The sequence below is a fragment of the Entelurus aequoreus genome, linkage group LG07 (assembly GCF_033978785.1).
Source record: "Entelurus aequoreus isolate RoL-2023_Sb linkage group LG07, RoL_Eaeq_v1.1, whole genome shotgun sequence".
Lineage (NCBI taxonomy): Eukaryota > Metazoa > Chordata > Actinopteri > Syngnathiformes > Syngnathidae > Entelurus > Entelurus aequoreus.
The window spans coordinates 54899955-54912807 of record NC_084737.1 but is presented as its reverse complement, the minus strand read 5'-3'; the positions used below and the strand labels follow the sequence as shown (position 1 = coordinate 54912807).

The 12853-nt window shown below is 40.2% G+C and overlaps 1 protein-coding gene across 1 annotated transcript; it reads right to left on the bottom strand.

The window, feature by feature from the left end:
- Positions 1-2734: 2734 nt before the first annotated feature.
- Positions 2735-12421, bottom strand: LOC133654390 (uncharacterized). Its single transcript, XM_062054709.1, has 2 exons — positions 12363-12421; positions 2735-5321 (listed from the first exon to the last, which is right to left on the bottom strand). The coding sequence occupies exons 1-2, from the start codon at positions 12419-12421 to the stop codon at positions 2735-2737; spliced, it is 2646 nt and encodes an 881-aa protein (XP_061910693.1).
- Between the last annotated feature and the right edge of the window lie 432 nt (positions 12422-12853).

Genomic DNA, 12853 nt, shown 5'->3' with positions numbered 1-12853 from the left:
TGGCCTTTCCTTTTAACAACACTCAGTAAACGTTTGGGAACTGAGGAGACCAATTTTTGAAGCTTTTCAGGTGGAATTATTTCCCATTCTTGCTTGATGTGCAGCTTACGTTGTTCAACAGTCCGGGATCTCCGTTGTCGTATTTTAGGGTTCATAATGCGCCACACATTTTCAATGGGAGACAGGTCTGGACTACAGGCAGACCAGTCTAGTACCCGCACTCTTTTACTATGAAGCCACGCTGTTGTAACACGTGGCTTGGCATTGTCTTGCTGAAATAAGCAGGGGCGTCCATGATAACGTTGCTTGGATGGCAACATATGTTACTCCAAAACTTGTATGTACCTTTCAGCATTCACAGATGTGTAAGTTACCCATACCTTGGGCAATAATACACCCCCATACCATCACAGATGCTGGCTTTTGAACTTTGCGCCTATAACAGTCCGGATGGTTCTTTTTCTCTATGGTCCGGAGGACACGACGTTCACAGTTTCCAAAAACTATTTGAAATGTGGACTCGTCAGACCACAGAACACTTTTCCACTTTGCGTCAGTCCATCTTAGATGAACCCAGCGAAGCCGGCAGCGTTTCTGGGTGTTGTTGATAAATGGCTTTCGCTTTGCATAGTAGAGTTTTAACTTGCAGTTACAGATGTAGCGACAAACTGTAGTTACTGACAGTGGTTTTCTGAAGTGTTCCTGAGCCCATGTGGTGAAATCCTTTACACACTGATGTCGGTTTTTGATGCAGTACCGCCTGAGGGATCGAAGGTCACGTGCATTCAATGTTGGTTTTCAGCCTTGCTGCTTATGTGCAGTGATTTCTCAAGATTCTCCGAACCTTTTGATGATACTACGGACTGTAGATGGTGAAATCCCTAAATTCCTTGCAATACCTCGTTGAGAAATGTTGTTCTTAAACTGTTGGACAATTTGCTCACGCATTTGTTCACAAAGTGGTGACCCTCACCTCGTCCTTCATGGAAGCTGCTTTTATACCCAATCATGGCACCCACCCTTGTTCCCAATTAGCCTGTTCACCTGTGGGATTTTCCAAATAAGTGTTTGATGAGCATTCCTCAACTTTATCAGTCTTTTTTGCCACTTATGCCAACTTTTTTTCAACATGTTGCAGGCATCAAATTCCAAATGAGCTAATATTTGCAACGTTAAGTATCTTGTCTTTGCAGTCTACTCAATTGAATATAGGTTGAAAAGGATTTGCAAATCATTGTATTCTATTTTTATTTACGATTTACACAACGTGCCAACTTCACTGGTTTTGGGTTTTGTATTAGAAGTGCAACGGTACATATAATTGGAATCTGTTTTTTTTGCTATGAAACCTTTAGTACCTTCAAAAAGTGTACCGGTTACCCACTCAATACACATTTTAGGGTTCTTTTCTCCTGTTTGCGCCCAGGTGTTTTTTTTTTTTTTTTTTTTTCAAAGTTATGCACGTTCGTCTTATATGTTTTCTCCCATCCAGCTTGGGTACACACGCACACCCGTTTGATATTAACTGTCCAAAAAATCTATTTAATTAATTGATAGACACTACATTATATAATGTATGTATTTTCTATTAAATAGTCACATAGTTCAATGATCATGGTCCAGATGCATTGAGCGTCTGTGAGTACCAGGATGTTCAAACACAGCAGATGTATGTGCAGTCCCCCTCCACAGGGCCACAACTACCCATTTTTTAAGGGGTATGCAAACACATCAAAGCCCCCTCCCCTCTCCAAGTCTCATCGTTCTTCAAACTTGTTAAGCTTACACTGTTGTACTTGTCTGCATCCTAAATAAATGAAAATGAACCTTGTAAATCAGTGGTATCCAAAGTGTGGCCTGAGGGCTAACTTTCCAATTGTGTTTAAGCGCCCTCTTACAGTTTTCAGCACGTTATGACGTAACTTCCTCCCGTACTGTACCTAACACACGCTCGCAAATTTGCTTTGTGTGTTGTTAGCTAATAATATCGATTTGGCTGGCTAACGTTGACTATCATTGACTGTATATTATGTCATTATAACAACAAAACTACAGATTAACTTCTTCTCTGGGGCTGCTTTTGTGTATGTATACAGTGTTGAGTGATAATCCTAAACGCCAAGCAAATTCCTTGGGCTGACAAGCATTTTTGTATTCAACATAATTAGTATTTGTAAAAAATGTAGACACTTTAAATCATTAATGGTAACATAAGCTAGCCAGTTTGTTTTTTTGTTTGAAAAATGTAACGGTGAGCAAGTGGCAAACAGCGCATTAAATGAGTAATGAATACACAGTACATAGACCTGTACTGGATTTCTTCTCTTTTCTTCTTTTTCTTTAAAGTACAGAATGCATCTTTTGGACAGCCTTTCTGTACACTATTATATATTATTTCATTGTTGCATTTTAAAAATCTTTACGGCTCTTTATACAAAGCTAAGCAGTTTAAGCTTTTGCTTTTTGTTTCCCTCTGTGTCAAAACCAAAGGGTGACTTTTAAATATGTGATTATGGCGTATGCTACCGTAACAAACCCTAAAAGTATTGTGTAATGAAGTTTTACCCTCATCAAAGTCAGATCTTGAACCAGATGTGTACATCATTTATTTTTGAAAAAAATATCAAGACTAAAAGTTGGAAGAAGCTAAAGGCTCATTAAACATGATTATCTGTATCGATACAATTGTCATCATCAAATTAATCAAGGTGTTACAAATCCATAGAAGTCTTCATCAATTTAATTTGTAGCGGTAGATTTTGATGGAATGATTCATGCTGTCCGAAATGACCATGTGGCCATCGGGTAGCAGCGCTAGACCTCTTGGGTTGTTCAGATGTTCAGTCACCACCGGCCAGCCGACACCCGTAGACGTGTATAGAAGAACACGGTGGTTCTGTTTGCCCCAGTCTGCCACTAGAACATTCCCGTCGCTATCGATACAAAGACCCCAAGGGCAGGAAAGGACAGGCCCAAGGCCAGAGCAGACTCCGAGGATCCGGATTGTGGTCCATCCAGGTTCCAGGACTCGAATACATGCCACACGGCCAGTCTCATTGCCTCTTTCTGACACTGCCATGAGGCCAGTTGCAAGACAGGCTGCCACCATATATGGCCGGTGGTAACCAGTCACAACAGTGCGCTCTAACCTGGCCCCGGTTTTGGGGTCCAGCTTCAGTGCAGTTAGAGTACCGCGTTTTATGTCAGCGACCAAGAACTCATCTTGACGGATCAGAGTCACCCCCCTGGGAGCATCCAACTCTTCATTGTTGGTACCACTCATTATGCCTCCAAATGTTTGCAGCAGACGTCCGTGGCGGCTAAACACCAACACAGCTCGTTCGGCAGCGCAGGTCAAGGCAATGAGGCCTTTTGAGTTGACAGCGACGTCAAAGTAGTTGCAAATACGAGACGATCTCTCTGTTCCTGAAGGAGAAACCTGCTGCACAAAGTTCTTCTGGGTGTCAGTCACCTGTATACGTGCATTTCCACAATCCACCACAAACAGCTGCCCGTTAACAGTTGCATGTAGACCGCTTGGCAAATTAAAATCAGTACGACCTGATCCTTGTTTTCCAAACTGTTTAACCAGATAGGCTGAGTCAAGCAAGGTTGAACCTCTTTCTTCAACCAGCTCTCTAAAAGATGCAGCATCTTTCTCTTTCTTTTCATTTTTGTATCGCTGTGAATCCTCACCTACAATGGCTGCCATGGACAGAGATTTGCTCACACAGTTTAAACTAAAGTGATGTGAAACAAAGGTTTGGGATCTTGAATGTTGCTCACCTGCTCTGGTAGCCTTCCTGTCTGGTTCCGGCTCAGTGCTAAGTCTATGGCTTTGTTCAAGAGATGAATGTTTGGATGCCAGGCGCATTCTGTTGACTTTCCTGATGGCTCCACAGTCACTTTTGTTCGCAGGGCTGATAGAGCATAACTTCCCAGAGAACTTGGCTGAGGACAGTGAGCACTTCTGCTTAAGGGATCTATCGTCATCCGCAGGATATATGTAACATGAATCATCACTGTTTGCCGGGGAGACTGGGCTTTCGCTGTCCTTTGATGATTCATTTGAGATGTTTTGCAGAGATGGGGCTTGTTGAGAAAGGGAACCTCTTCTAGTGGAAAGGGATCCAGGACCGAGTTGGCAAAGCAAATCATCACTCCTTGCATCATTTCTTGTATCACTTTTGTCTTGAGGGAAATAGTGTTCCTCACATGACACAAGAACATGGGCCTTTTGTTTTTTCTTTCCCTTAAGTTTGAATCGCTTCTTAGTTATGCACAATTTGTCATCCAATCCATCATCTTCAGATTCTCCTTGACTAGAGAGTGCTGGAAAAGCAGGGAATAATTCTTCTCTTGGGGTTTCTGAGCATACTGACTCTGCTTCCTCTTCTTTACAGGACTCTGTTTCTCCACAAAGTCTCAGTAAGGGGGATCTTGGTGATGCACACTCAACTTCATCCTCTGTACAACTTGACAGATGTAATTTCCGTACCATTGGCATGTTCCCACATTTTGTCTTAGTGTTCTCCTCTGGACTTTGCCTTTGTACTTGAGGTTCTGTACGGATCTCCAAAGGGTTGGTGTTTGAAAACGTTGGCTTTCCTGAGTGCAGTGCACACTTCTGTCCTTGACCACCACAGACACCAATGGGATAAGTCATACCTTGCTCATGAACTTCTACCTCACCTAAGCTTAAAATTTGAGACTGGCTGTTTGGTTTGTAACTGACTCTTTTCAGTGTAAGACAGATTTCCCAAGGTTTCGTGACCTCCTCCACCCCTTCTTGTAGCTGATGGAGCTTCTCGGCACCCCCAGCTGAGCTGCCCCATCTTTTTAGCTGCTCCTTCAGTCGAGCCATTTTTTGAAGTTGTTGATCGACGAGAGATTGAACAACTCTCATTGCAGCAGTGTTCTCCCTCCTCACCTGGCTTAGGAGCTGTTGGGCTTTTCTGTGGTGCCGCTCAACTTTCTCAAGAAGGCGACGCTCTTCCTTTTCTGCATTAATGACTGAACTGTCCAACTCCTGATTCATCTCATCCACCCCAGCCTGCTGCTGCTCCATGAGGTTTTGCAGTTCTCTCTCTCCTTGGTCTATAGTGAAAAGGGCCTGTGTTACCCAGACAGGTGGAGAATTAAGAGACTGCAAAGTCCATATGGACTTCTTTGGGGTAAAAGATGGAGGTGTTGTGGTAAAGCTTTTCGTTAGTAGGGCTGTAAACCCAAGAAGAGGTCTTCTTTCTGAAGAGGAGTGAAGCAACATTCTGAATGGTAGATGTAAAATCCTTTGCCAAATAGTATTTCTCCACTTCTTCTGTCTGAAAGAAACAGGATAAAAAAGAAAAACCTTAGATAGTTTTAACAAAGAGTGTCCCAGTGGAGACCACAATCTAAATGGGATCTTCTTGTGTTTAGTTTTGTCCCACATGCAAACTCACATGGCATATGCCTTCATAATTAATACTATCACCAGTAGTAGTAGTATAGTTGGGATGGATTAAATGCCCTAAGAATAATAATGCATTGATAATTGAAAATTGTCAAAACCATTAACGTGTGTTGAGGTTCATGTTTGGCAAGCAACTGGCATTTCTGTGTGATCATGTTTTGTTTTAGTTATGTTCGGTTTTGGTTTTGGACTCTTTGTGCACTCTTGTTTTGTCACCATGACGACCGATTAGTTGCACCTGTTTTCACGTTCGGACTCACACACCTGTTGTCAATCATGTCACTCTGCTTCATGCCATGTTGACAGTTCCATGCCAAATTAATTAAAAAAATGTACTCACATTAACGCCTTGCCCGCGCCAACTTTCCGTTGCCTTTCGGGAAAACAAACCCCAAGAACCAAGTCCTGACAAATACCACCTTAACATTTGACAGCAAAACAATTATACAAGGTGACTCTGTAAAGAATCTCAGTATTATCTTCGACCCAACTCTCTCATTTAAATCACACATTAAGAGTGTTACTAAAACAGCCTTCTTTCAACTCCGTAATATCGCTAGAATTTGTCCCATTTTGTCCACCACCGACGCTAAGATTATTATTCATGCTTTTGTTATGTCTCGTCTCGATTACTGTAACGTATTATTTTCAGGTCTCCCGTGTCTAGCATTAAAAGATTACAGTTGGTACAAAATGCGGCTGCTAGACTTTTGACAAGGACAAGAAAGTTTGATCATATTACGCCTATAATGGCTCACCCGCACTGGCTTCCTGTGCACTTAAGGTGCAACTTTAATGTTTTACTACTTAGGTATAAAATACTAAACGGTCTAGCTCCATCTTATCTTTCTAATTGTATTGCACCGTATGTCCCGACCAGAAATCTAAATTTTAAGAACTCCGGCTTATTAGTGATACCCTGAGCCCCAAAAAAGTCTGTGGGCTATAAGAGTGTTTTCTATTCAGGCTGCAGTACTCTGGAATGTCCTTTCAGTAACAGTTCAGTTCAGTTCAGTTTCAGTTTATTTCGAACATGCATACGATATTGTAATGGATCACATATTTCCAGTTGTTTCATTTGTTTCAGTTAGAAATGCTACCTCAGTAGAAGCATTTAAGTCCTTTTTTAAATTTAATACTAAATCCACTGCTGGCCTTATTATAAACTGGACTCTCCCGTTAACTGTATCCACGCGACATCCATTGCACTGGTCACCCAATGGGGGTCCCCACATCTGCGGTCCCTTTCAAGGTTTCTCGTTGTTCCCATTGAGTTGAGTTTTTACTTGCCCTGATGTGGGATCTGAGTTGGGATGTCGTTGTGGCTTGTGCAGCCCTTTGAGACATTTGTGATTAAGGGCTATATACGAAAACTTTGATTGATAACCATACAGTGAGTAAGATGGATGCTGGCTAAAATGACAACATCATTGAGGGTATCACAGTGCACATATAAACAGATTCCCAGGCCCACCAACCCACCCCCACCCTACCCAAGAGGAGAATAAAGAGACTTTTGCAAAGGATAAGTAGCTGAGGTGTCAAGTTGCCTTTGCATGCTCACAAAGAAATCCCCTCTGGAAACTAAATCTCAAACGCTAACTCTCTTGTTGACAAGAGAAAAACATGTAGATCATTTAGCAGTGGTTGACTTACTTTGGATTTCAGATCATTTTAGAAAACTTTGAGAAAGTAATATTTGAGAATTAGAAGCTGTCCATGAAAGTGATTATATTTTCTTTGCAACTAACTTTGTTTATTGATGACACTTAAACTGTCTGCAAATAAAGTTTAAAGTTGGAAATAAAATTATGCTAATGTGAACAATGACCTTCCAACTGTGCATGACTATTATTAGATATATCTCAAATATTCTAACCTCTTAAAGCCTTGGCCCGACAAAAGGCTTGTAGTCTACATTTACAACATGTACATGGATGATGTTGGTAAGTAAGTCAATATTTTGATTATTACTGTAGCTGTGAAAATGTACATGCATTTACTTGATTGCAAACTTGAAAGCCCACGTAAAGCTAATCTACTAAACGTGCGTCTCTTAAACGAGGAGTGAGAGCGAGTGGAATCAAGTGAGCGTGTTTGTCTTCATTAATATGCAGACTATATGCTGATTATATGATGATTAATACACACAATTATGGGAGGACGAGATGCAAATATAACCAGTCAGCGCTTGCGGTGTGATTTATCAAGCCTGAAACTGTTTGCGGCCGCTGTTTTTGCATCTATGTTTAGCACGTCTGGAAGGTACTATACTTGCAAAGTGACACAGCTACGCACAAATGGGCTGAGGAAGAAGTGATTGCGCTGCAAAGCCAGACGATGGAGTGGTAGTACTTCGTCCGTGTGTATGTCAACATATTTGGATTGTCAAAATTAAACATAGTATACATATATTCAACAAAGCTATTTTTTTTATTTTATAGCTTATGGATGACATAAAGAGCTGAGTGGAGCCAGCAGACACCGAAAAATTATATTGTTTCGTTTGGTGTCTGCTGTCTTTTTTTAATGGTGTTCATTTTTTTCATACAGTAGGAGATATTATGAATAAACTTCTTAAAATGTGTATTGTGTCGTGTCTGGATCACTCCAGCGCACTATCACAGTTATTGCCGGTGCTTTTGGAACAACATGCGGCGTTTTCCAGAGCACACAGTCGACTTCACTGCAATGTTTGGACGGAAGGATACTTGGGCCTGATCAGAATGATTATTGGTTCCTTAAAGCCAAGGTGGCGTAACAACACATGGAGGTATACACACGATTTGAACAATTATGTGCGTTCAATGTGCAACTATTTACAAATTCAGAATTGTGCACAAATGTGGAAATATAGATACACAATATAAAATGGACAAAATGTCCATTTGTGTGTGAGTCTCAGTCTTTGTATCAATGTCTACATGACCTACATGGTGTTACCAATTTGTTGGCTTGTGTTAGCTTTCCATCCAACTCTAGGATATCTCGAACTTGCGATCCAGTCCGAGAAAGAAGAATCAAAATAAAGCAAGGAAAAGAAAAAAACCTGACCTTAGAGAGGTCAGAATAATACGGCTTAATGTATACACTATATTATTTATAATAGCTACTAACATGGCTTTTACAAAATATGAATCAAATAATCTCTTGTTGTACAACATATTTTTCAAATTATTATCACAATACGCTCAAATAACTTAACGTGTATAAAACATGACATCAGATCAAAGAAAAGTGCAGATGAAACACCTCACATATAAAATGCTTGTGCTACGATGGCTAGGCCACGCTAGCATCACCAATGCTACAATTATCAGTAAAAATATGGGACAACAACGCATTTTTATGACATTGCAAACAAGTTTTTAAATAAATGTAAATAATTGCCTGAAAAAGAACCAATGCATATTTCAGTATCTTCTGAAAAAGTTATTTCATGAACAAAGATAGCAGCCATGCTAAGCCAACTACACGCACACACACACACACACAATGAATACCTCACCATGCGTTAGTCCTCAGCGCGCACCTGTAGCTCCTACCTCGACCGGTACACAGCCTCGGGCTCTCGATATCTTTAATATTAACAATGGATTGTCACGAAATATGCATTTTACAGTGTTTGGATCATTGCGGTTAGTTTTAGCTTACACATTTCAGAGTGTTTTCTATGCAGTTCTGCTATCACCACGCTAAGCATTAAGGGTTGGAATTAGGGATTAAATCACCAAATGATTCCCGAGCGCAGCCACCGCTGCTGCTCACTGCTCCCCTCACCTCCCAGGGGGTGAACATGGAAATGAGTCAAATGCAGAGGACACATTTCCCCACACCTTGTGTGTGTGTGTGACAATCGTTGGGACTTTAACTACCGTATTTCCGCACTATAAGGCACACCGGATTATAAGGCGCACCTTTAATAATAATAATAATAATAACTGGGATTTATATAGCACTTTTCTAAGTACCCAAAGTCGCTTTTACATGTTAAAAACCCATCATTCATTCACACCTGGTGGTGGTAAGCTACTTTCGTAGCCACAGCTGCCCTGGGGTAATGAATAGCCTATTTTAAAACTTTGTTCATATATAAGCCGCACCGCATTATAAGGCGCACCGCATTATAAGGCGCATAGAATAGACGCTACAGTAGAGGCTGGGGTTACGTCATGCATCCCGTAGTTGGGAGACCTGTTGTGGCTCAATATTGGTCCATATAGAAGGCGCACCGGATTATGAGGCGCACTGTCAGCTTCTGAGAAAATTTGAGGTTTTTAGGTGCACCTTATAGTGCGGAAAATACGGTAATCTTCCGAACACACAGCCTCTTTGTTTCGCGTCTCTGCGCCGACTGCCGCAACCACCTTCAGGCATCTCGCAGCAGGTACTAGCCACACCTAGAGGGGGAGGGCACTTAATCCTATTGGTCAACTCTAGGCCTAAATCACGATTTAGGCCTAAATTGGCTGTTTGGTGTGTCACACAGAATCACTTCCGGATGAGTATAATACATGGTTTAAAACGATTTTTAGCAACAGTTATCATATTAATAAACATATAATTATAGTCTAGATTACTGTGGTTTATCCGTTATACAGTGCTCAATACCGGGGTAGAGCGGAATATACGTTAGGTCAGCAACAAACACGGAGGCTATTTCATCCCTACAAGCCTGTTTCACAGGTTTCCCTGCTCGAGCAGGGAAACCTGTGAAACAGGCTTGTATGGATGAAATAGCCTCCTCTGTGTTCAGGGGAGTTTATTAAACTAATAAACTCCCCTGAAGAGCAGGGAAACCAGCGAAACAGGCTTGTAGGGATAAAATAGCCTCCCTGTTTTTTCCTGACCTAACATATACACTTTTATTTATGTATTTTTAAACAAATATTTATTCACTTTAGGGTATTATGATCTCCAAATCTTAATAGTCTAAATATTCACATCTCCAATCACATTTTACCATTGGGTTGCATACATACTTGCCAACCTTGAGACCTCCGAATTCGGGAGATGGGGGGGGGGGGGGGGGGTATTTGTTCTGTTGTGTTTATGTTGTGTTACGGTGAGGATGTTCTCCTGAAATTTGTTTGTCATTCTTGTTTGGTGTGGGTTCCCAGTGTGGCGCATATTTGTAACATTGTTAAAGTTGTTTATACCGCCACCCTCAGTGTGACCTGTATGGCTGTTGATCAAGTATGCGTTGCATTCACTTATGTGTGTGTAAAAGTCGCATATATTATGTGGCTGGGCCGGCATGCTGTTTGTATGGAAGAAAAGAGGACATGATGACACGCCCCAATATTGTTGACCGGGTGGAAATCGGGAGTAATTCGGGAGAATGGTTGCCCCAGGAGATTTTTGGGAGGGGCACTGAAATTCGGGAGTCTCCTGGGAAAATCGGGAGGTTTGGCAAGTATGGTTACATAGGTGTGGAGGGAAATGAGTGTCTACATGGTGGCAGCCAGTGTTACACGCAAATATCCTCATTTAAACAGAGCGGTCTGCCCCACTTATGCACTTGTTACAATCGGTATTAAAGTCTTAGAGCACCCGCAGCACGTCCACGAATAGTGCACGTAGGTTGCACTAAATGTTTTGGGGGATTTTAGTTGATCTGGTCCTGTGCCTATATTGATGCAAATGTCGTGTAACCATAGCAAAACAAAGTAGGGTTGAACGGTATACCGGTACTAATAAAGTGCTGTGGTATTAATGAATTAAAAACGGTACTATACTGCCATGGAAATGATCACTACACACCATAGGAGGATACAATAGCTCACCGCTAACAGCAAGCTCGCGCTCCTCAATGTAAACAAATAGGTGGATCTATACATACATTGACTGTAACGATACCAAGTACAAGAGCCGTATCTCGTCAATACTACAATGAAAACATTGATATTTTTTAGTATCACAAAATTTTTGTCATTTTTTTTAGTTTGTTTATAAAGTCAGGAAATATGTTCCTGGACACTGGATAACTTTAATTATGACCAATGTATGATCCTGTAACTACTTGGTATTGGATTGATACCAAAATGTGTAGTATCACCTAAAACTAATGTAAAGTATCCAAACAACAGAAGAATAAGTGTTTATTACATTTAACAGAAGTGTAGAAAGAACATGTTAAAACAGAAAGTAATCAGATGTTAACAGTAACTTAACAAGTAGATTAATAATCAATTTTCTATTGCTTGTCCCTCATCATTTTTACAAAATAATAGCTGGAAAATGACCCAATATGTTACTGCATATGTCAGCAGCCAAATTAGGAGCTTTTGTTTGCTTGCTTACTACTAAAAGAGAAGTTGTTTAGAATGTTTACAATCTTATTTTATGATAAATGTATTATTTGACTAAGAATCGTATGTTTAATGTATTGTAAAATGTTCTGTTAAAATAAAGCCAATAATGATTATTTTTTGTGGTCCCCTTTATTTTGAAAAGTCTCGAAATATATTTTGACATCGGTACCGGTACCAAATATATATTAAGAAAAAAATATATGTAAAAAATATGTTAATTTCAACTTTTTGGCAGCGTCACTTTTTCTTTCCATGTATTTAATATTTTAGCATATGTTGACCCTCAATGGGTCATTTATTAGTTTAATAAATGAAAATGACGAAAATTTAAAGTAGTAGTTTTGTACGTGGCCTTCGATGGAAAAAGTGTGCACCTGATAAAGGATGAACGTCACAAACAAACTTTGTGATCCGTGTGAGGATGCTCTCAGGTTACACATTAAAGTTGCATTAGCTGTGCAGGTGCAAGAGTTGATACCAAATGATACCAACTTTAACATTGCAGGAACACTCCAAAACGTGCAATTATAATAATAATCAGGTACAATAATGAAACATTCTTTTACAAAATGGATCAAAACATGGAACAAACATACCTGCATGCAAGGTGCTCTTCTTGTGTTGCACCTCTTCCTCCCACCTTCCTCTTCATCATTCCGTCTCTCCGCCCCCTATCTCTGTCATTGACAGATGACTGCAATGTAGCAAAATAGTCCCTTCTGAAACAATTATATTTTCATTCTGGTATTTTTCAAATGTTATTATATTGATATGTGGAGTAAAACAGATGGACTGATTTCAGTAAGGAAGTTAAACAATGTACTACAATTTGGGATATCTACAAAGTATAGGGTATGGATGTTGAATGATGGATGAACCAGTGCCTGATACCAATTATCCTGAATGCATCCATGCATCATTAGGTTATTGCTTTATCTACATTCTACAGTATATCCTGCATTTATTCAAACAATATGTTTTCACTACTAGGTTTATTTATTATTCATATAGCTACACTCTATTTATTTATTGATTTTATTGTGATGTATTTCCATGTATTTATGTTTCTAATGTTTATTATCTACAT